This window comes from Dendrobates tinctorius, unplaced genomic scaffold, assembly GCF_039654945.1.
Source record: "Dendrobates tinctorius isolate UK_male_01 unplaced genomic scaffold, ASM3965494v1 ptg000056l, whole genome shotgun sequence".
NCBI classification, from domain to species: Eukaryota; Metazoa; Chordata; class Amphibia; order Anura; family Dendrobatidae; genus Dendrobates; species Dendrobates tinctorius.
Window position 1 is genome coordinate 13,049,001 of NW_027361724.1, and position 24,722 is coordinate 13,073,722.

A 24,722-nucleotide genomic window follows, 5' to 3' on the forward strand; every position below is an offset into this window, starting at 1 on the left:
ATACACACTGTAGTGGCTGCTGCCGGGTGCTGCAGATCGGAGCTCATTCACTTCAGTAGGAAATAAGGTGCAGTACTTGGCAGCAGCTGCTTTTGTCCATAGCTGGTAACGCTTTTCTATCGCCCCACCTCACTTTTATAACTATCCCCGTTTTGCTCATACAAAATCTTCTTCAAAATCAGGACCCCCATAGGCATCTGATCACACCCTCCATGCACTTAATACATCTCTGTATCTGTGCTGTACACATACTGGCTGGTGACGGTCCATGCAGTTACAGAACAGACCAAAAGTTTGGACACACCTTCTGATGCAAAGTATTTTCTTTATTTTCATGACTATCAAAATTGTAGATTCACTCTAAAGGCATCAAAACTATGAATTAACACATGTGGAATTATACAATTAACAAAAAAGTGTGAAACAACTGAAAATATGTCTTATATTCTAGGTTCTTCAAAGTAGCCACCTTTTGCTTCGATTACTGCTTTGCACACTCTTGGCATTCTCTTGATGAGCTTCAAGAGGTAGTCACCAGAAATGGTTTTCACTGCACAGGTGTGCCCTGTCAGGTTTAATAAGTGGGATTTCTTGCCTTATAAATGGGGTTGTGACCATCAGTTGTGTTGTGCAGAAGTCTGGTGGATACACAGCTGATAGTCCTACCGAATAGACTTAGAATTTGTATTATGGCAAGAAAAAAGCAGCTAAGAAAAACGAGTGGCCATCATTACTTTAAGAAATTAAGGTCAGTCAGTCCGAAAAATTGGGAAAACTTTGAAAGTGTCCCCTAGTGCAGTGGCAAAAACCATCAAGCGCTACAAAGAAACTGGCTCACATGAGGACCGTCCCAGGAATGGAAGACCAAGAGTCACCTCTGCTGCGGAGGATAAGTTCATCCATGTCACCAGCCTCAGAAATCGCAGGCTAACAGCAGCTCAGATTAGAGACCAGGTCAATGCCACACAGAGTTCTAGCAGCAGACACATCTCTACAACAACTGTTCAGAGGAGACTTTGTGCAGCAGGCCTTCATGGTAAAATAGCTGCTAGGAAACCACTGCTAAGGACAGGCAACAAGCAGAAGAGACTTGTTTGGGCTAAAGAACACAAGGAATGGACATTAGACCAGTGGAAATCTGTGCTTTGGTCTGATGAGTCCAAATTTGAGATCTTTGGTTCCAACCACCGTGTCTTTGTGCGACGCAGTAAAGGTGAACAGATGGACTCTACATGCCTGGTTCCCACCGATAAGCATGGAGAAGGTGGTGTGGGGGTGCTTTGCTGGCGACACTGTTGGGGATTTATTCAAAATTGAAGGCATACTGAACCAGCATGGCTACCACAGCATCTTGCAGCGGCATGCTATTCCATCCGGTTTGTATTTAGTTGGAACATCTTTTATTTTTCAACAGGACAATGGCCTCAAACACACCTCCAGGCTGTGTAAGGGCTATTTGACCAAGAAGGAGAGAGATGGGGTGCTACGCCAGATGACCTGGCCTCCACAGTCACCAGACCTGAACCCAATCGAGATGGTTTGGGGTGAGCTGGACATAAGAGTGAAGGCAAAAGGGCCAACAAGTGCTAAGCATCTCTGGGAACTCCTTCAAGACTGTTGGAAGACCATTTCCGGTGACTACCTCTTGAAGCTCATCAAGAGAATGCCAAGAGTGTGCAAAGCAGTAATCAAAGCAAAAGGTGGCTACTTTGAAGAACCTTGAATATAAGACATATTTTCAGTTGCTTCACACTTTTTTGTTAATTATATAATTCCACGTGTTAATTCATAGTTTTGATGCCTTCAGAGTGAATCTACAATTTTCATAGTCATGAAAATAAAGAAAGCTCTTTGAATGAGAAGGTGTGTCCAAACTTTTGGTCTGTACTGTACATGTGCAAACCCTAGTTAGTGTATTGTGGCTAATCGTACAATATAAGCACTTTTTAACAATCCAACTTTCATGTCCCCCCTATATCCTCATAGATTGTAAACTTGCAAGCAGCAGGACCCTCCCTCCTGGTATTGGAGTTGCACTTATTCTGTAATGTCTTTTTTTGTCTGTACAAGTCCCCTCTAATATTGTAAAGCGCTGCGGAATATGTTTGCACTATTGGCATTATTATTATTATTGTAAGTGCCAGCGTTGGAGCTAAAATAATCAGCATTTCTTATTATATTATTATTTCTTAGAAATGACTAAACTTTTGTTTTATTTTCGATTTTAAGGTATTTATGATGATGATCCTGAAATTTTTACTTTGGATAAAGGAGAGTTTGGTAAGTGTTCAGTGGGTTTCTCCCTACACTGTGGTTTATTTGTGTTCACTCAAGCAAAAAACTTCCAAATTCAAAATGTTCAAAACTGTTGAGTAGTGATTAGTGTTGAGCATTCCGATACCGCAAATATCGGGTATCGGCCGATATTCGCGGTATCGGAATTCCGATACTGAGTTCCGATACTTTTTGCATATCGAATACCGGAATCGGAAGTTCCCATAATGCTATGAGCCAGTTTGATTTGATTCAGCCAATGAGGAATCCTCAGAAGTGTGGGCACATCCTGTTAGGCATGTTAACTAATGGCATGGCTGTGAGTGGCTGCTGAAATGATGTCATGATGCACTATAAAAGCCGCCGCTGCCGCCGCCATTTAGGGTTCACTCTGCTGTGAATTCAGTTAGGGACAGGCTGCTGTTCAAGACTCTGAGGGACAGTTAGAGATAGCGATTTGCTATATAATATTGTGCTTTACCCAGACTACATTATCAATCACTGTAGCTTTCTTTTGCCTTGCAGCGCTGTTCACAGCTGTCTGCAAGGTCTGTGTGAATGCAGCTCACGCTGTAGTGTGTCCTGCAGCCACCTCTGGTTGTAGGCCGCTCAGCGTGCGTCACTGCCTCATACATATTTATTTTTGTTTTATTGCTGCTCATTTTTCATTAATTCTCCTATTAGTGTACATCCACCCGTATCCATCTACATTGGTTGAAAACACTATAGGAGTAGACAACGGAGCTTTTCTGCAGCCCTTCAGTGCTAGTGCCCAGTTTTCTGCACTGTTCACGGCTGTCTGTGAGGTCTCTGTGTGTGAGTGCAGCTCACGCTGTAGTGTGCTGCAGCCACCTCTGGTTGTAGTCTGCTCAGCGTGCGTCACTGCCTCATATATAGTCCTTTTTTTGTTTTATTGCAGCTCATTTTTCCTCCTATTAGTGTGCTTCCATCCGTATCCATCTACATTGGTTGGTTGCAAACACTATATAGGAGTAGATAGAGGAGCCTTTTTTCTGGCTTGTGCCCTGCAGCCGCAGCCAGACTAGTATTAGCCTATTTTTTTGGAGCCTCATCTATTGCATTGTAGGTTACCTTCCTGCATTGTAATAGCTCGAAAAAGTTTGTGATACTATCGCTTTCACATCTTTGGTCACATCCTTTTTGGGGTTTTTTAAAAAAAAAACACATAAATAAAGTTCACCAAACACTCCACTTGACAGTTGTGTAGGCCACATTAGTTCATATTAAAGTGTAGTCCACACACTTTATAAAATTAGTGTTAGTCCACACACTTTATAAAATTAGTGTTTCTTATACCTGTTAGCAGCTATTCAGGAATAAGCACACTAAGCCCTTTGTACTTTTTTGCCTATCTTTATCAGTCTACCAAGATGAAGAAGGCAGGGAGTAAGGCACGTGGTCGTGGGCGTGGAGTTCCAGCAGGGAGAGGACGTGGGGATTCTGTGCCTGCTGCGGGCACCAGTGACTCAGCATCCCCCAGTTTTACCAGGCAACAGTCCTTTATGCGCAGCTTTGTAGGACCTCGCCGTACCCCACTGCTGCGGGACAAACAAATTGAAGCCATTGTCGTATGGATGGCAGCTAACGCATCGACTTCAATTACTTACACATCCTCTCAGGGCCAGAGCACTGAAGAGCAACCATCTGTCTCTTCACCAGCTGCCAAATTGCCCAGGCAGTCAGAGAGCCCTGGACAGGAGCCATTTCTACTTCTGTTCTCTGAATCTCTTGGCTTGGAAACAGGGGGCCAGCCAAGCAGCATTCTAGAATGTGAAGAAGAGGGAGTATGCAGTGATGCGCAACTGCTTTGTCCCTCTGAATCTGAAGAGGCGGGTGGGCCAGTGCCTATGGTCAGCACACCTCAGTACGCATCAGATGATGAGACTCAGGTGCCACTTTCTGGTGCGTACTGTGCTGGCGAGACTACCCAGGAGAAGCAGGTGTTTGAAGAGGGGAGTGTAGATGATGAGGTCCTTGACCCATCATGGCGTGAGGAACAGGAAGGTGGTGGGAGCAGCTCTGAGGAAGAGATTCCCCGAACGGCCAAAACAGGAGGGAGGGGGCAGACTTGGTTGCCTGTAGCCTCCACTTCGGCACCTGTTAGGAGCATTCCTCTTCCAAAACCCAAAACGGGTGCTCCCAGGACTTGCAGTGCGAGATCCTTTTTTGACACAGTTGCAGATGACATTTGCTTTGTCAAATGCAAGCTGTGTAATCAGAAAGTCAAAAGAGGGAAAAGTGTCAGCAACCCCAATACCACAAATATGTGGAAACATGTGCGGACCAAGCACGTGGTGGAGTTACAAAGACACACTGAAGACGTAGGCCAACCTACAGCACCACCTACCACCTCTTCAGCTCGTGTTGTAGCCTCTTCCTCCAGCTCACACACAGCTGGTTCGGCTTCCTCACAGGATCGCCATGGAAGAACCTCTGGGACTGTTGTCCAGAGACCCAGTGACATTCCACCCACAGCACCACGTTCCCTGTCATCCTCACACTCCCAGGATATTCTACAGCCATCGGTAGCACAGGCATGGGAGAAAAGGTGGCCATACTCGGCAAACCATCCCCGAGCACAGGCTCTGAATGCTGGCATTGCAAAACTACTGGCCCTTGAAATGCTGTCATTCAGGCTGGTGGAGACTGACACCTTCCGTAACTTCATGGCATTGGCAGTCCCACAATACACCATGCCCAGCTTTTATTTCAGCAGGCAAGCCATCCCTGCCCTGCAAAAGCATGTGGAGGGAGAAATTAAGCATGCGCTACTAAACGCCGTCAGTAGCAAGGTCCACCTGACCACCGATGCGTGGACCAGTAACCATGGACAGGGACGATACCTTTCCTCATTGCCCATTGGGTCAATGTTGTGGAGCCGGGTACAGATCTTGAGAGTGGCGCTGTACGTGTTCTGCCAACTCCAAGGATTGCAGGAATCCAGTCTGTACACATTGACTCCTCCTCATACTCCAGTTCCTCTGAATCAGCGCTGCAGGAGCCTGTTACAACCGATATGAGCACAGCCGTGGCGAAACGTCAACAGGCCGTACTGAAATTAATTTCTTTGGGGAATCGAAGCCACACAGCGCAGGAGCTCTGGAATGCCATCAAGCAGGAGAGCGATGTGTGGTTTGTGCCAGCGAATCTCCAGCCAGGCTTGGTAGTGTGTGACAATGGCCGAAATCTGGTGGCAGCTCTGGGCCTAGGTAACCTCACTCACATCCCATGTCTGGCACATGTGCTCAACTTGGTCGTGCAGAGCTTTCTGAGGGACTATCCGGATCTTGATGCACTGCTGCACAAGGTCCGCATAGAGTGCGCTCACTTGCGGCGTTCCAGCATGCCAAGATCGTGAATTGCAGCTCTGCAGGGCCGATTCCGCCTTCCGGAATATCGCATCATATGTGACCTAACCACCAGGTGGAATTCAACGTTACATATGTTGGAGCGGTTGTGTGAGCAGCAGGCAGCAGTAATGGAGTACCAGGTGCAAACAAGTCGCACTGTGCACCGGTCACACTTCAGCACCACTGAGTGGGCCTCTATGAAGGACATCTGCCACGTTTTGCGTGCCTTCGATGATTCCACGCGGATGGCGAGTGCAGATGATGCACTAGTCAGCATGACTGTATCTGCCTGCTTCAAAAAAGACTGCTTCAAAAATGACTGTCAGCAGGTGATGCACTAGTCAGCATGACCTTATCTGCCTGCTTCAAAAAACACTGCAAGCACTAAGGGAGGAGGTTTTGGAATAGGTGGAGGATAAGGAGTCACAAATGCCGTCTGCTTCTGGACAGTCTGCGCAACGTGGTTCCTCACAAAGGCCTAGGCAGGGGACACTTTGTGAGGAGGATGAGGAGGAGTCAGTGGAGGAGGAAAACATCTCTCCAGAGGAGGGAGGTACACAATGCTCTAGTAGTCAGTATGTAGAGCGATGGTGGGGTGAAGCAGAGCAGGCAGAGATGACGCCTCAAGCAGGGGACAGCGTTTTTGGGCAGTTGGGAGTCTGCAGCACATGGTTGATTTCATGCTGCAATGCCTGAGAAATGACCGCCGCATTGCCCACATTCTCAACACGGCTGATTATTGGGTGTACACCCTCCTAGATCCTCGCTATCGGGACAACTTACAAAGCCTCATAACACCGTTGAACCGGGAGCGTAAAATGCGGGAGTACCAAGACACACTGGTGCATTCCATCATGTTCTCCATTCCACCCGAGAGCAGAGCTGCTAGTGCTTTGCAAAGCAGCTCTGTGCGTCGAGGCAGTGGAGGAAACTCTGCACAAAGAGGGAGCAGAGGCAGCGCCTCAGCACAAGGCAAGACCAGTATGGCCCAAATGTGGCAAAGTTTTGTGTGCCTGCCACAAATGTCTACACCATCACAGACGGCTCCAGTCAGCAGGTGGCAATGTTTCCGTCAGATGGTGACAGACTACATGTCTTGCCCTCTCAGTGTACTCCAAGACAGCTCTTCCCCCTTCAAGTTTTGGGTCTCTAAGCTGGATACATGGCCAGAGCTTAGCCAGTATGCATTGGAGGTGCTGGCTTGCCCTGCTGCTAGTGTATTATCGGAACGCGTCTTTAGTGCCGCAGGTGGTGTACTAACAGACAGTTGCATGCGACTATCCTCCGATAACGTTGACTGGCTTTTCTGAAAATGAACAAGGCCTGAATCTCGCCGGAATTTGCCAGTCCTCTTCCAGAATAAATAATTGGTTGCCAACAGTATCCAGGTCTCCTGTTGTGTTCATGTTTCTACCACCTGAACTGTAATCCCTGGGCTCCAACACCGCCAGTTGTTGCTCAGAAGTGCCGTCTGCACAGAGAAAAACACTAGCTCCTGTGTTAGTGGGGTTCAGTAACGCCAGCTGCTCCCCTGCTGTGTGTCCGGCAATGTCTACTGCTGCCTCCACATTCACACTACTACTGACTTCAAACTTGCTCCAATTTTCCCTGGGTTCCAGCACCGCCAGCTGTTTCCCGGCATTGTCTTTGGCACAGGTACTCCTGCCCAGCCTGGTTCCAGCACGCCTGCTGTTTCATGTTAGTGTCAATGTCACTTTGCCACCAATACGTTGTCCTGTCGTGTTGCGGTCGGGTTAGCTGAGTCTATGGTGCCTGCAGTTTATGGGCTGCGGGATCTGGCAACAAAGGCTGGTTCCGTAGTGCCAATAGGACAAGCACCCCCTGTAGGACTGTGGGTTTCGGTAACTGCGGCCGGCTCGCGGCCTTGCAACTTTGTTTTTCATAGGTACCTTCTGCTACCTATCCGGGTTCCAGCACCGTCAGCTGGTCCTCGGCAGTGCCTTTGGCTGAGGTGCCTCCTTCTCAGTATCCGAGTTCCAGCAACGTCTGCTGGTCCTTGGTAGTGCTTTCTAGCACAGGTACCTCCTGCTTAGTAATCGGGTTCCAGCACCGTCAGCTGGTCCTCGGTAATGCCATTGGCTCTTGTTCCTTCTGCTGCCCCTCCGGGTTCCAGCACCGTCAGCTGGTCCTCGCTAGTTCCATTGGCTCTTGCAGCTTCTGCTACCCATCCGGGTTCCAGCACCGTCAGCTGGTTCTCGGCAGTGCCTTTGGCTTAGGTGCCTCCTTCTTGGTATCAGAGTTCCAGCAACGTCTGCTGGTCCTTGGTAGTGCTTTCTAGCACAGGTACCTCCTGCTTAGTATCTGGGTTCCAGTACCATCAGCTGGTCCTTGGTAGTTGCATTGGCTCTTGTTCCTTCTGCTACCCATCTGGGTTCCAGTACCGTCAGCTGGTTCTCGGCAGTTCCTCAGCCGCCTTGTACCTTCTGCTACATTTCCAAGTTCAAGCTTTTGGAAATGGTTTTTGGTTATCACTCTGGATCTCCCTGATGACGACCCTGAAGACCACCCCGAAGAAGACCAAAAAGATGACCCTGAAGAAGATGACCAAGAGGACAAAGAACATGAAGACAACCACCAAGATACAGAAGACCAAGAAGCAGAAGACTAAAAATCAGAGCAAAAGATATTATCTAAATTATAAGCAGAAGAAGACTAAGAAGTGTATGGGGGTGAGTCCGTTCCTCCTTGTGGTGCCCCTGGAAAATGCTTGCTGCTGCAGGCCAAACTGAACGCGGACAAATCCTGTTGTAAATCTTTTCTGACAGGCAGAACGGAAGGTGTAATCTTCAAACTTTTATAGATAACAACTGTAGGAATGCCTGTCACAAATAAGAATATGATGAAGAATAGGAAGATGAAGAAGTAGAATATGAAGAAGAAAAATAGTTGAATAAGAAGAATATGAAGAATGTAAAAAAAGAATAATAGGAAGAAGGTGAAGAAGAAGATGATGAATAAGGTGAAGAAGTTGATGAAAAAGATGCTGTTACTGCTGAGGATCATGAAGGAGAAAGTGTGGGAGAAGTAAAAAAGAAGGTGAAGAGCATGGAAGTAGTGAAACATACATATCTGACAAAATATAAAAAAGATAAACATAGTCAATATCTTTGTAACTCCAAACGTCTTTAAAAAAAAAATTTATTCCTGCTATTCCATTTGATTGGGCTAAACCTCTATGCCTTTAATGTCTCCTCCACCTCCCCCAACACATTTTACATTATTATTAGTTGTTTTTCTTCATGTAGAATTAACCTACAAGGAAAGAAAGGGTTTATTTTAACTCCCAAATATTTCTGTCCCATTGACTTGCATTGGTTTCCGGTATCGGAATCGGCGATATCCGATACTTTTTGGGTATCGGTCTGATCCGATCCGATATTTTACGATATCGGATGGTATCGCTCAACACTAGTAGTGATATATCTGCGAGGTACTAAAAAGGATTTTGATTGATGGTCCTCACTTTCCCAGGGTGAGCGCTGCATGAACTCAGTGTTCCTACACGTGTACCCTGACACTGGTGGAGCTCAGCGGGGCATGCACACCATGTCAGTGTGGACACTCTGAGCCAAAGCTCCTATCTGAAGCTGCTTGTTCACTACACTTCCCAGCAAAGAAGCGGTAGAGAGCGATGGCCGGTGTTCAAAGCCCGCCCGCACCGATATTGTGTGCACACCGCTGGGTTCCTCCAGCGTCGGTGCCCATGTGCAGGAATGTGGATTGAGTTCAGGTAGCGTTCGCTGTGGGCAAGCGAGCACCATCAATCAGTATCAGGGAAAGTGCTCGATATACAAATTAAAGGGTGTCGGGGAGATCAGAAAGATATTCCACTGATGCCACCAATTGTAAGGACAACTACCCAACTGACTTGCGATTGATGGATGAGGCGGCGATTGATGGACGAGGCGACAACTACTGATTAAAAAGATGGGAGGAAGAGATTGTCAGCGCTTCTTCCCATGACCTTGATTCACAATTCACAGTGAAGTTGTGCTCCTCTGCTTGACATGAGTGACAGAGGGCGTAGCGGTGCCCTGAGCCCTTCAATTTTGGTTCGTTTTCTCCCTCAAATTTCATACATCTTTAGATAAGTCTAGGATAAAACCAGAGGGTTTTTTTTATCTATTCTTTAGATGGAGCTGTGAACACAGGAGAAGTTTGGTTCATTAATTTCTATTCTCCCGGTTGTTCTCACTGTCATGATCTTGCACCAACGGTAAGTCCAGTATTGTATCCTCATGCTACACTGTGTTCGGTGTAACCTTCTGACTTTTGGATTCATGTTTTTTTTTCCTATGATTTTATTTTCAGTGGAGAGAATTTGCTAAGGAAATGGATGGACTTATACGAATAGGAGCAGTGAACTGCAGAGATGAAAGAAACCTGTGTCGGAGTCGGGGAATTAATAGTTATCCAAGTCTCTACATCTTTAAGACTGGAATTGTGAGTCTGAAAAGTGCTGTCAATGGCGAACCATTCTAAAGTTTTTGAAATATTGCGGTCACTGCCTCTGTACCCACCCTGAAGCAAAGCGTCATCAGTTACAGCCTATTTCAGGGGCAGGGCTAGTCCCTGCTGTACTGAGGATGTATCAGTTGGCAATTCTGACGTCTGCTCAGTACAAGCTCTCTTCTTGCTGTGCAATATTTTTCTCCATGCACAGTGACAGTGCGCTCCCTCATCAGATCTAATGAGAAGATATGAGTCGGCAAGAGTGCACTGTCAGTGCTGATTGTAAGGGGAGAGCGTGGCAAGCAGGGACCAGGCCTGTCCCAAAAAGTAAAATAAAGCCGTTAGATTAGAGAGGGAAGAGTAGAGATTTTTTTTTTAATGAAACCATATTAGAAAATAAAATAGATATTTAGGATGAATATTAATTTCTATATATAATATACCAACGGCGCTAGTGTGCAGGGTTGATTCAGCAGCGAGTAAGAAACCCCCACACCACCAGGGGTGAAAATAAACAATTTAAACAAAATGATACTCGCGCTGTGAATTAATGGAGAATAAGAATATATATATATAGTTACCAGTAGGATCAAGGCAATAAACTCATACGCATTAGATGTTAGAAGATACTGAGTATTGATGGATCAGACTACAAAAAGACAAAACAAAACATAAGTTTTAAATCTGAAAATGCAAAGTCATATCCAAAAAAAAAAAAAAAAAAGTGTGAAGTGTCCGGGTTAGACTCTAGTGACTAAGAGCATGGTCGGTATTGCATTCTAATAGTTAATTAAAAACACCTACCATATAACTATGCAGACATAAATAACAACAGAAACAAACACACTGGGGGAACCATAAAGTGCTATAAATGTAACTTGCACATACCCCCACTGTGACTATTACTTCTGAATAGGAGTGCAGTGGGAAACGCCCGGTGGTTCACTAATGTGAACAGACTTTTAAGCAGTAGATTCACCGCTGTGAGCGGACTTTTAAGCAGTAGAAGCCAGCTGCATATACTTTCTAATCATTTAGGAAGTCTCTCAATCAGTAGATAAAAACTAACTATGCAGACATAAATAAAAACAGAAACAAACACACTGGGGGAGCCATAAAGTGCTACAAATGTAACTTGCACATACCCCCAACTGTGACTATTACCTCTGAATAGAAGTGCAGTGGGAAACGCCCGGTGGTTCACTAATGTGAACAGACTTTTAAGCAGTAGATTTACCGCTGAGAGCGGACTTTTAAGCGGTGGAAGCCAGGGGCATATACTTGCTAATCGTTTAGGAAGTCTCTCAATCAGTAGATAAAAAAACAAATAAAACACCGAGCTCTGTTCCGGCCGGTAACAGGCTCCAGGTGCAGGCAAACATCCGATAATTCTCTGATAGTGATAGATCCCGCGTGAATGGCGTGAGAGCAGGGAAAAGAACATAGATGATCGCTCACCAAAGTAGACACAGTCCAACGGCGGTCAGCATACCAGCCGTATTATAGATTGTAGATACCCGCGGTCAGCGTGGTGTGAGTCCGGCAGGACCTGCGATGATAATCCAGATCACATGAGGCACGCAGTCACGTGATGTCTGATAACAAGAGTGCTGCTTGAGCCAAAATTCCAACTAGTTTCGTCCTCAGGGACGGAAGGAATCCGTGCTATTCCGAAACTAGTTGGAATTTTGGCTCAAGCAGCACTCTTGTTATCAGACATCACTGTTACTGTTATACCAATAAATAGGTATATTTATGTGAAAACAAAAATAAAAAAGTGCACATTTAATATCGCCTATAAATTTGTCACACTATAACCCCTTCAGTGCACATCATAAAAAATAATAAAAAAAATAATAATTTTCATGTTGTCGAACAAAAAAAGTTGAATAAAAAGCTATCAAAATGACGAATGTAAATAAAAATGGTATAGCTGAAAACATCATCTTGTCTCGCAAAAATAAGCTGCCATATGGCTCCATAAGCAAAGAATTAAAAAATTATAGTTTTCGGGATACAATGATGCAAATACAATTATTTTTTTTTCTGTAAAATAGTTTTTATTGTGTAAAACTGGCAAGACATAAGTTATAAATGTATCATTGTAATCTTACTGACCACCACTTATCACTTAGCATATGATGAATAGGTTGTTTTCTTATTCCAAACCATATTTTCTGAGTTGCTGATTTTTGTTCATTCTGCCTCCAAAAAATCAGTATCGAAAGTAATCAAAATATGTTATGTGTCCAAAAATAGTACCAATAAAAACGTCAACTCGTCCTGAAAAAACCAAGCTCTCATATGAGTGTCGGCAAAGATCTAAAAAAAATTATAACTCTAGAAATATGGTGATGCAACAAGTTTTCCAGGTCATCCACCTGACAGCACCATGGAGGACGTCCTTCTAACCCTCAGGACACGAGAGTTTTAAAAGGGCCCTCCCCCAACACCCTTAAGTGTTTTTCCTGTTCCACTGGGGATAGGATCGACAAGAGAATCTCCGGCCGCTCCAAGCAGACGGTGAGGATCAGTGGGCCCAGCCTTACCCTTCCCACCCCATCGAGTCTGCAGCGGACACCCAACCAGAGGGTCCCTCAGTATACCTCAGTGCAGCGCTGCTCCTGAGGAAGGGGTCGCTTCCCTCTGACAGGGGCTCTCGACCTAGCACGCTTGCCTCCAGGTCCGGGTCCGCCTCTATGAGCACCGGCGGCAGGGTCCATCAAGCGGGTCCCGGAGGAAACAGTTACCAGGGGCGTCTCTGCGTGACCAGCTCCGGCTCCTGGCCGCGTCACGCTTCACTTCCGGGTCAGGGGCAGCGTCACTCCCCCCGGGGGAGGGTGAACTTCCGGAGTGAGGCCGGCAACACAGCGTTCGCATGGAAGGAGACATCGCCAGGATACAAGAGGTAATGGGGATCCAGGGTCTTGTCGGCCAGGTCAGACACGAGGTTCTCCCTGGTCCCAGCATGGATGAGGTGGGCAGAACAGAAATGAGCTCGGAGAGCCAGGGGCATGTGACTACTGGGCCGCAGTTCCCCACAGGGGAAAGAGCCTATGGGCATCAGACACTTGGCAGAAACCCCTCTGTAAAGCATGCACTGGCCGGATCATAGAGGAAGAACAAGCTGCCCTTATGACAAACATGAGATCCATCATAAGGCAGGAGGTGCAGACTTCAGTGGCAGATCTCGTATACCCCCAGGCAGATGAAGCAGATCTCGTATACCCCCAGGCCACCCAGGCAGGCACCCATTGATCCCGGAAGAGACCGAGAGAGTCGGATACATCTTCCGAAAAGAACCTCTCTGTATCTGACCCGGAGGAAGGAGGGTCAAATATGGATCCTCCAGAGAGGGGAAAAAGATATTTGTTTTCCTCAGCTGACACTGAGGAGCTTCTCGGGGCAATAAGGCACACCATGCAGATAGAGGAGCCTCCTAAAACCCTCTCCGTACAGGATGAGATGTTTGGGGGACTGCGTTCACAGACATCTATGGTTTTTCCTGTAAACCCTCGTATTCAGTCCATGATTCTGGAAGAATGGGAGGAGGTAGAAAAAAGACTCACGATCCCCAGAGACTTTAGACTACAACTACCATTTGACACGGAGGAGGTCAAAATATGGGAAGAAGTCCCTAAGATAGACATCCTGGTGGCGAAGGTCTCTAAGAGAACGGCTATTCCTTTTGAGGAGGACTCTAACCTGAAGGAGCCTATGGACCGGAAAGCCGAGGGGCTCCTGAAAAAAACATGGGTAGCCTCGAAAGCCATAATACGCGCAAATATCGCAGCGACATCTGTAGCACGTTCCATGCACCTGTGGGTAGATGACTTAGAGGAGCATTTAACATCTAAGACCCCTAGGGAATCGATACTAAAATCCCTTACCCTGTTAAAATTAGCTACATGATTCCTGGCTGATGCATCCGCGGAGTCAGTGCGGTTCCCAGCCAGAAATCAATCCCTGTTCAACGCAGCTCGAAGAGCCATATGGCTAAAGGGCTGGTCCAGTGACACACAATCAAAGAACAAGCTCTGTTCCATCCCTTTCTCAGGGGAAAAGGTATTCGGGCCTGTCCTAGACGACATTCTAGAGAAGGCCTCTGATGAGAAAAAAGGGTTTCCCGAGGAAAAGCGTAAAAAATACCAGCCCTTTCGGAGGCCCCGTTATAACCAGAAATCAGACTATAGGGGGAAAGTGAAGTTGGGAAGATGGAGCTTATCCCAAGGGGGGAGAAGGCAGAGGAAGGAATAGAGAAGTTATCTTCTCAGGCTCAGGATCCGGCTCTCAGAAAAAATGACGCCATCAGGGTGGGGGGATGGCTGACCAGGTTCCTGGAGAGTTGGCAAAAGATTTCTACGAGTCCGTGGATTCTTCAGGTTATTGCCCAGGGGTACAGGATAGAGTTCGAGGACCGCCCACCCGAAAGATTCCTTGTAACCAGTTCTATATCTTCAGCCTCCCTCATATGGTCAGACATTCAGGACCTCCTAAAGATGGTAGCAATCAGTCCAGTTCCTTTTCAAGAAGAGGGCAGGGGTCATTACTCAAGCCTCTTCTCCATAAAAAAAAAACATCAGGGTAATCAAGGACGATATTAAATCTCAAGCCCTTGAACAGATGGTTGAGGTACAAAAAATTCAAAATGGAGTTCATAAGATCCACAATACCCCTATTAGGCAATGACATGGTAATATGCACTTTAGACTTAAAGAGTGCATATTACCATGTTCTGATTCATCCAGACCATCAAAAATACCTAAGGTTCGTGGTAAAAAGGAAGGCAGGATACATCATTATCAATTCCGTTGCCTCCCCTTCGGCCTGGCATCAGCCCCCAGGATCTTCACCAAGCTTATGATAGAGGTAGTAGCCTACCTAAAGGAGAGAAATATCATGGTGATCCCCTATCTAGACGACTTCTTGGTGGTAGCAGATTCAATAGAGCAACTCAGAATCGACTGTTAGTCCGTAGTCTCCACGCTGCAGAAGCTTGGATGGATTTTAAACTGGGAAAAGTCAGACTTGGTTCCCAAACCAAGGATAAAGTTCTTGGGGGGTCATGCTAGATTCCAGCGCAAGAATGTCCTACCTACCAGAAGTGAAATTGAGACATAAGGGAAAAGATTCGTCTATTTTCAAGAAACCGAACCTCCATCAGGGATGCAATGAAAGTTCTGGGGCTGATGACATCCTGCGTAAAATGGAACCAGTTCCATACTCGGGACCTACAGCAGGCGGTCCTAGCAGCTTGGGATAGAGAACAGCGTTCACTGGACAGAAAGATACGGTTGTCCCCTCGAGTAAGGAGATCCCTACACTGGTGGACCATTCGCAGAAATCTCCGATCGGGCGTATCATGGATCCAGTCCCCCTGCGTCACCATTACCACAGACGCAAGCCAACAAGGATGAGGCAGACATGTGCAGGGAAGATACTTTCAGGGGCTCTGGAGTCCGGAGGAAGGCAGACAATCCTCAAACTTCAGGGAGCTACACGCTGTATGGAAGGTTCTAGTCCAGGCCAGGTCCAGGTTGAAGAACAAGCACGTGAAGATCCTATCAGACAACGTAACAGCAGTGTCCTTCCTCCATTATCAGGGTGGCCTAAGGCATCCATCATTACAGCTTCTAGCGGAACGGATCTTCACATGGGCAGAAGAGGGTGCCAAGAATCAGGTCGCAGACTTCCTCAGCAAGAAGGAAATCGTCGCGACAGAGTGGGAGTTGAACAACCAGGTATTCAACATGTTATGCCATCACTGAAGACCAGACGTGGATCTGTTCGTGACCCGACAGAACGCAAAGGTGGAATCCTTTTACTCTCTGAACCCTCGGGGGGGCCCAGCAGGAGTAGACGCCCTGTCCCAGCCATGGACCAGGGGTCTTCTGTACGCATTTCCACCCCTCCCCCTGATCCCAAGAATCCTCAGGAAAATTTGCGACGATGGAGCGACAGTGATCTTAGTGGTACCATTCTGGCCAGGAAGAAGCTGATTTCCACTGCTGAAGAAGATGGCAGAAGGCGATTCCTTCCTACTACCAAGAATGAAGGCACTCCTACATCAGGGGCCGGTTCTTCATCAGAGGCCAGAATCCCTCCGGTTAGAAGCATGGATCCTGAAAGGCAGGTCCTGAGATCCAGGGGGTTGTCGGATGACGTTATCTCGATACTCCAAGCAAGCAGGAAGCCGGTGACATCCGCTATTTACTGCAAGATTTGGAAGAGATTCTGCAGCTTCTGTGGAGAGACGACAGTGGATACTGACCATCCAAATATTCCCAAAATCCTTGACTTCCTTCAGTCAGCGTTCAAAGGAGGGCTTAGACCTAGTACACTGAGAGTGCAGATCGCATCCCTCAGCGTATTTTATGATTCCCCTCTCTCTTCCCATCCATAGGTAGCTAGGTTCTCCAGGGCCGTTGGCAGGTCAGTCCCGCCATGGGACCTTAATCTAGTTCTGAACACATTATGTAGCGACCCATATGAGTTAACGGATGAGATGGAGATCAGTAAGCTCTCTCTCTCTCATGGCTGCGTTCCTAGTGGTCATTACATCAGCAAAGAGGCTTTGAGAGCTACAGGCCCTGTCTATTCAGAACCCATACATGCAGGTGTATGACGACCGGATAGTTTTAAGACTTGACCCAGCTTTCCTCCCAAAGGTTATTTCAGAAGCAAACATGAATCAGGAAGTGGTCCTGCCCTCATTTTGCCATCTCCCTAAAAACCAGAAAGAGAGCGTCTACTATAACTTAGACGTTAAGGAATCGGTTCTTAAATACCTAGAGGCGACTAAACCTTGGAGAGTGGATAACAATTTGTTTATCCTGTATAGAGGGCCAAATAAGGGGAAGAAAGCTTCCAAATCCACAATTGCTACATGGATAAAAACAATGATAGGTCTAGCCTATAACGCACAGGGGAAGAGCCCCCCAGGAGGTCTCAGGGCCCATTCAACTAGGACGATGGCCGCCTCTTGGGCGGAAAAAGGGGGGGCTTCGGCAGATCAGATGTGCAGAGCGGCATCCTGGTCCAGTCTTAGCACTTTTTCCAAACATTATAAGTTGGATGTGGTATCAGCGCAGTTAGCATTCGGTAGAAAAGTGCTTCATGCGGTAGTCCCTCCCTAAAACCTTCATCCTTTGGTACTTCTCCATGGTGCTGTCAGGTGGATGACCTGGAAAACGGTAATTAGACCTTCTGGTAATTGTGTTTCCAGGAATCCATCCTGACAGCACTGGTAGTTCCCTCCCTTGTTATACTCTCCATGCTAATGTGACGTAACATTTGTATGACAAGTATATATATGGAAATAAAATTTTCTTTTTGCATCCATCCAGAGGTGTTACTTTGAAAAATCACTGAAGGGTGGTGGGGAAGGGTCCTTTTAAACTCTCGTTGTTTCCTGTCCCACTGAGGGTAAGAAGGACGTCCTCCATGGTGCTGTCAGGATGGATTCCTGGAAACACAATCACCGGTAGGTCTAATTACCATTTTTGCAAAACAAAGTGTCTTTTAGTGTGGGACAGCAGCCAAACAAAAAAAAAAACTAATCTAAATCTGTCACTGTAATCACACTGACTCGGAGAATAAACTCGTCTAATCACATATAACGCACAAGGAATTGCGTAAAACATAAATTAAATTCTTCACCTGCTGTTGATTTTGTTAATTCTGCCTCCCAAAGATTGCGGTAAGGCTCAGCTCACATTTATCCTGCGCTCTACACTGATCGCTTACTCTGGGATTTCCATGTAAATCTCTGAAATATGTGATTCATACGGAGCTCCCGGCAGAAGATTCCCTATGATGAGGCACTGTGGATGCCACCTGGCCTATGTTCTGGCTGTGTCCCTCTTTTTAGTTGTGCATAAAAGTGCGGTCCGCCACAGTTTTGTGCACCTCTGAAAAGCAGGTCACTGCTGAACAGAGGCTAGAAGGAGTCCAGAGTAACGCTGTTGCCTTATTATAGTGATTGGATCCATCAGGGGTTTCATCTGATCTGCATCATGCGGAGATTTATATGGAAACCCTGATGTAAGTGCACAGTGTAGAGTGCAGGATAAATATAATCCCAAACGTTATGTAAAATGTTCCCAATAAAAGCTTTAACAGAATCCACAGAAAAAAAAGCAAAGCCCCACTTCAGGTCTGTCATATGTCAATGGAACTGGGGATTCCACATTCAGGTAGCACAAAGGCTCTGGAAATGTGCTATGGCTCCTCGCCTTCCAAACGAAATCCAGCGAATTGTGCTCTCCCAAATCCAAATGCCCCCTCCCTTCTGAGCCCCAGAGTACCTAAACCACATTTAACGTCCGCATATTTGGCATTTCTGTAGTAATGAGAATCCACAAAATTTACAGGTGTGTGTCTCCAGCACTTAGGGGCGATAATTTGTTCTAAAGTAATTTGTGTACCCAAACTATTGACTTACACAGGAGAAATTGTGCAACAAATTCTGTGGTCCATTGTCTCCCGATACCCTATTGAAAATGCTAAATTTGGGGCTAAAGCAATATTTTTGTGGGGAAAAAGCAAAATTGTAATTATTTTATTTGACATTGCTTTAATTACGGTGAAGTCTCTAGAGGGTTAAAGAAGTTGTCCACTACTTGGATAACTTCTTCTCATACCCCTCGGATGGACCCCATAAAATAATAAAGCTTTTTTTTTTTTCTCATTTTTCGTGCCGGTCCTGTTACCGTCGTGTCGGCACGCCGTCTCCCGGGGCTCCCCTGCTGCTGTTGTGACACTTGATGCTGGTGCCCAATCAGCATTGGCGTTGCTGTTCCCTCTTCCTGTCGACGTGACCCGGAAGAGGACGTCTGAGATCAGCAGCAGCCTGGATTTCCTCTTCATGTTTGATTAGTCTGAAGGATGGGACAGTGATGTCAGCACTGATTGGGAGCCGGCGTCATGTATCACAACAGCAGTGTGGGAGCCCCGAGAAAGCCGGTGCTGACACCGTGGGAACGGCGTCGGCACAGGAAGTGAGTATAGGCTTTTTTATTTTATCGGCGCCAAACATTTTGATCAAGGAATGGTTGTCCTAGTACTAGCAGTGGACAACCCGTTTAACCCCTTTACCCCCAAGGGTGGTTTACATGTTAATGACCGGGCCCATTTTTACAATTCTGCCCACTGTCCCTTTATGAGGTAATAACTCTGGAATGCTTCCATGGATCCCGGTGATTCTGATATTGTTTTCTCGTGACTTATTGTACTTCATGTTAGTAGTAAAGTTTCATTGATATAACTTGTGTTTATTTGTGGAAAAAAAAAAAACGGAAATGTGGCTAAAATTTTGAAAATTTCGCAATTTTTCAACTTTGAATTTTCATGCCCTTAAATCACAGAGATATGGCACACAAAATACTCAATAAGTAACATTTCCCACATGTCTACTTTACATCAGCACAATTTTGGAACCAAATTTTTTTTGTTAGGAAGTTATAAGGGTTAAAAGTTGACCAGCGATTTCTCATTTTTACAACACCATTTTTTTTTTTTTAGGGACCACATCACATTTGTAATCACTTTGAGGCTGAGTTCACACGTGGCGTTTTTTTCGCGTTTCCGCGGCGGTTTTGCCGCGAAAACGCGAAAAATAAGCATCCCATGCATTCTTATGGGATTCTGCAATGCTGTGCTAATGCTGCGGTTCTTACCGCGGCGGAATCGCTTCGCGGTAAAAAAACGCAGCATGCTCATTAATTTCGCGAAATCGCAGCGATTCCACACCCATAGGAATGCATTGTTCTGCTTACTTTCCGCATGTGGCTGTGCACACCGTGCGAAAAGTAAGCAGAACATTTGCGGATGGTACCCACGGTCTGGAGGAGAGGAGACTGTCCTCTGGGCTTTGGGTACCATATCCCTGTAAAAAGTAGAATTTAAAATAAAAAATATTGTTATTCTCACCTTCCGATGTCCCGCGCAGCCTTCCCGCCTCTCTCCACGCTCCCAGTCCCAGTAAGCCTTTGCGAGCGATGACATCCGTTCTTGCGGGATCGCGAAGTCTCACGGTCATTCGCGCGACGTCATCGCGAATGACCACGAGACGTCGTGATCCCGCAAGAATAGACGTCATCGCGGTAATTGTCGCAATGGATTACTGGGACCGGGAGCGTGGAGAGAAGCGGGAAAGCTGCGCGGGACGTCGGAAGGTGAGAATAACAATATTTTTTTTTTTTATTATTTTTTTATATTCTATCTTTTACTATTGATGCCGCATAGGCGGCCTCAATAGTAAAAAGTTGGTCACACTCGTCAAACACTATGTTTGACGAGTGTGACCAACCTGTCAATCAGTTCTCCAAGCGATGGTCCAGATTGCTTGGAAAACGCTAGCAATTCTGGAAGCTAATTACGCTTGCAAAATGCTAGTTTTTCCGTGGGAATTTAAAATGCGATTTTCCCGCGGAATGGAATTCCGGAATTCTTGCGGTAATTTCCGCGAGAGTTCCGCTACATGTGAACCCAGCCTGAGGGGTCTATGTGATAGAAAATACCCAAAAGGGATACCATTCTAAAATCTGAACCCCTCAAGGTGCTCAAAACCACATTCAAGAAGTTTATTAACCCTTCAGATGCATCATAGAAATTTTTTGAATGTTTAAAAAAAAAAATGAACATTTAACTTTTTTTCACCAAAAAAATATTTCAGGTCCAATTTTTTTTTTTTTTCCCCAAGGGTAACAGGAGAAATTGGACCCCAAAAGAGTGTGCAATTTGTCCTGAGTACGCTGATACCCCATATGTGGGGGGGAACCACTGTTTCGGCACATGGCAGAGCACGGAAGGGAAGGAGCGCCGTTTGACTTTTTCAACGCAATATTGGCTGCAATTGAGATTGGACGCCATGTCGCTTTTGGAGAGCCCCTGATGTACCTAAACAGTGGAAACCCCCCCACAAGTGACCCCATTTTGGAAACTAGACCCCCCCCCAAGGAACTTATCTAGCTGTGTGGTGAGAACTTTGAACCCCCAAACACTTCACAGAAGTTTATAACGTAGAGCCATAAAAATAAAAAATCATATTTTTTTTCCACAAAAATGATATTTTCGCCCCCAATTTTTTTATTTTCCAAAAGGTAACAGGAGAAATTGGACCCCAAGAGTTATTTTGCAATTTGTCCTGAGTACACTGATACCCCATATGTGGGGGTAAACCACTGTTTTGGCGCATGGCAGAGCTCGGAAGAGAAGGAGCACCGTTTGACTTTTTCAACGCAGAGTTGGCTGGAATTGAGATCAGACGCCATGTTGCGTTTGGAGAGCCCCTGATGTGCCTGAACAGTGGAAACCCCCCAATTCTAACTCCAACCCTAACCCCAACACACCCCTAACCCTAATGGGAAAATGGAAATAAATACATTTTTTTAATTTTATTATTTCTCCCTAACTAAGGGGGTGATAAAGGGGGGTTTGATTTACTATTTATGGCAGGTTTTTATGTTTGGCAGCTGTCACACGCTAAGGCTGGTTTCACATTTGCGTTTTTTAGCGCTGGAAAAAAACGCATATGTGCGCATGCGTTTTTTCCCCTATATTTAACATGGGTGCGCATACCTGCGCGCTTGTAAGCGCATGTATGCGATTTTCATGCGCTGCGTTTTTTTGGGGTGTGCGTTTGTATTTTCCAGACGCAGCATGTTGCATTTTTTGGCCCTGCAAAAAAGCGCATGCGCACATATGCGCACGTTTTGCGCTAAAAATGGCCATTATAGCCTATGGATGCGCATATGTGCGCACTGGCATGCTCATGTATGCGTTTTTTTGCATATGCGTTTTTTTTTTTTAACCATGGAATTTAGGGGTTTGGGTTAGAGTCAGGGTTAGTTAAGGGGGTTTAGGGTTAGGGTCAGGGTCAGGGTTGGGGTTTGGGTTAGGGTTAAGTATGGTTTGGTTAAGGGTTAGGGTCAGGGTTAGGGTCAGGATTAGGGTTAAGTATGGTTTTGTTAAGGGTCAGGGTCAGGGTTAGGGTCAGGGTTAGGGTTAAGTATGGTTTTGTTAAGGGTTAGGGTCAGGGTTAGGGTCAGGATTAGGGTTAAGTATGGTTTTGTTAAGGGATAGGGTCAGGGTTAGGGTTAGGGTCAGGGTTAGGGTCAGGATTAGGGTTAAGTATGGTTTGGTTAAGGGTTAGGGTCAGGGTTAGGGTTAGGGTCAGGGTTAGGGTTAAGTATGGTTTTGTTAAGGGTTAGGGTCAGGGTTAGGGTCAGGGTTAGGGTTAGTTAGGGTTTAGGGTTTGGGTTAGGGTTAAGTATGATTTGGTTAAGGGTTAGGGTCAGGGTTAGGGTTAGTAAAGTCATGGTTTGGGTAGTGTGAGGGGCCACCTAAAAATGTTGGAAAAAAAACGCAAACGCGGTAAAAACGCACTAAAAACGCATACAAACGCATAAAAACGCTGCGTTTTTTTCATGCATGCTCATAAAAATGCTTGAAAAAAACGCAGCAGTTGTATGCTTTTGTATGCGTTTTTTCAATGCGTTTTTTTGCGGTAAAAACGCGCTGCAAAAAAAAGCAAGTGTGAAACTAGCCTAAAAGACGCTTTTTATTGCAAAAAATAGTTTTTGCATCACCACATTTTGAGAGCTATAATGTTTTCATATTTTCGCCCACAGTGTCATGTGAGGTCTTATTTTTTGTGGGACGAGTTGATGTTTTTATTGGTACCATTTTCGGGCACATGACATTTTTTGATTGCTTTTTATTACGATTTTTGGGAGGTAGAGCGAACAAAAACCAGCATTTCATGAATTTCTTTTGAGGGGGCCTTTATACCGTTCCACATGTCGTAAAATTGATAAAGCGGTTTTATTCTTCAGTACGATTACAGCGAAACCTCATTTATATCATTTTTATGTTTTGGCGCTTTTATTATTTTTGCATCGCTTTATTCTGCAAGCTATAACTTTTTTTTATTTTTTTCGCTGATGCTGTATGGCGACTCGTTTTTTCCGGGACAAGATGACGTTTTCAGCGGTACCATGTTTATTTATATCCGTCTTTTTAATCGTGTGTTATTGCACTTTTTGTTCGTCAGTATGATAATAAAGCATTGTTTTTTGCCTTTTTTTTTTGGTTAAGGGGTTCACTAAAGGGGTTAACTAGTGGGACAGTTTTATGGAGCGGGTCATTACAGACGCAGCAATACTAAATATGTGTACTTTTTATTGATTTTTTTTTTCTTCTTTTATTTACATAGACACATTTTTTTTTCTTTTTTACATTGTCCCAGGGTGGGACATTACTATGCTCAGTCAGATCACTGATCTGAAACTTTGCACAGCACTGTGTCAGATCAGCAATGTGACAGGCAGCGTATGAGGCTTCTCAGCGCCTGATCTCGACAGATTCTCGTCAGCATGACGGTTCGTCCCCACCCAGAGAGTCCCTCGGGGTGGGCGGTTGTTTCCCTCATTTCCAGGTCAAACGACTGTCCGTAGTCGACGCCTTGGGTCCAAGATGACGTCTCCTATAGTTGCAGGACAGCGTTTTCCACTCTCCCCCGATTTCATTTCCCTTTTCGAGTCTTGTCCACCGAAGATTGCATCTCTCATTCCAGGTTTCTTCTAGGCTGTCGACTCCTTCCCCAAGGTGGCGTTATTGTGTCCGTTTCCACATGAGAGCATTTCTCAGGTTTTTATTAAAACTTGTTTGTGGTCCCCAAGATGGACGGTTCAGTTCGCCCATTCGGGACCTCTGATTACTAAACAAATATGTGCGCCTGCGTCACTTCAAGATGGAGTCCCTTCGATCCTTGGTAGCTTCCATGGAGACTGAAGACTTCTGCTCGATGGACATTCAACAAGGACTTCACTTACGATTCACAGCGCATCCATTTGGCATAGCCAACCCCCCCAGAGCGTTTAAAAAAAAATAGTGACAGCGATGGCCATTCTATGCAGCAGGGGCATCCTCATCTTTCCTTAACTAGAAGACATACTCTTCAAGGCCGCAACACCCTTGGCGTACCAGGATAGTGTACGGATCACTACACATTCTTTCTGGTCGGGGCTAGATCATTTCTGATTCCGGCACAACCTCTTTGTTCCTGGGAATGTTTTTCGACACAGCCCAGACAAAGATTTTCCTACCCAAAGAAAAGTCTCTAGCACTTTTGTGTGGGGTTCAGTCTCTCTGATGTAGCTCTCCCCGCTCCGCTTCTGCATGAATGACCTACGCAAGATGGTTGCTTCAGTGGAAGCAGTCCCGTTTGCTCAATTCTTCATGTGTCCTCTTCAACTCTTTCTTCTAGTTAGATATGACATGTCGTCTTGTTCCCTGGATTGTTGTCTCAAACCCCTCATGGGTAAAACTATCCCTGAAATGGTGGGAGTGTTCCCAATCAGTCCATCTCGGGAAGTCTTTTCTGCCCATTCGTCGGAGGACAATAATGACGACGCCAGTCATCTCGGCTGGGGAGAAGTGTTCCAAGGTTGGATGGTCCAGGGTCGATGGTCAGCTAAGGAGAAATCCTAGAACTTTTCCATGGATATAGACTCGAGTCCAATTCGACAATGACACGGCTGTGGCCTATGGCAATCATCAAGGGGGAAATTTAAGTCGAGCAGTGACGTCAGAGGTCGCTTG

The 24,722-nt window shown here is 45.8% G+C and overlaps 1 protein-coding gene across 1 annotated transcript in view; it reads left to right on the forward strand.

Moving 5' to 3' along the window:
- Positions 1–24,722, forward strand: part of DNAJC10 (DnaJ heat shock protein family (Hsp40) member C10) — a 104,452-nt gene that overhangs the window by 25,678 nt on the left and 54,052 nt on the right. The window contains exons 4-6 of the mRNA XM_073577499.1: positions 2,230–2,280; positions 9,800–9,882; positions 9,978–10,109. Of these exons, the coding sequence (XP_073433600.1) occupies positions 2,230–2,280; positions 9,800–9,882; positions 9,978–10,109 (266 nt within the window). The remainder of the gene's footprint in view (positions 1–2,229; positions 2,281–9,799; positions 9,883–9,977; positions 10,110–24,722) is intronic.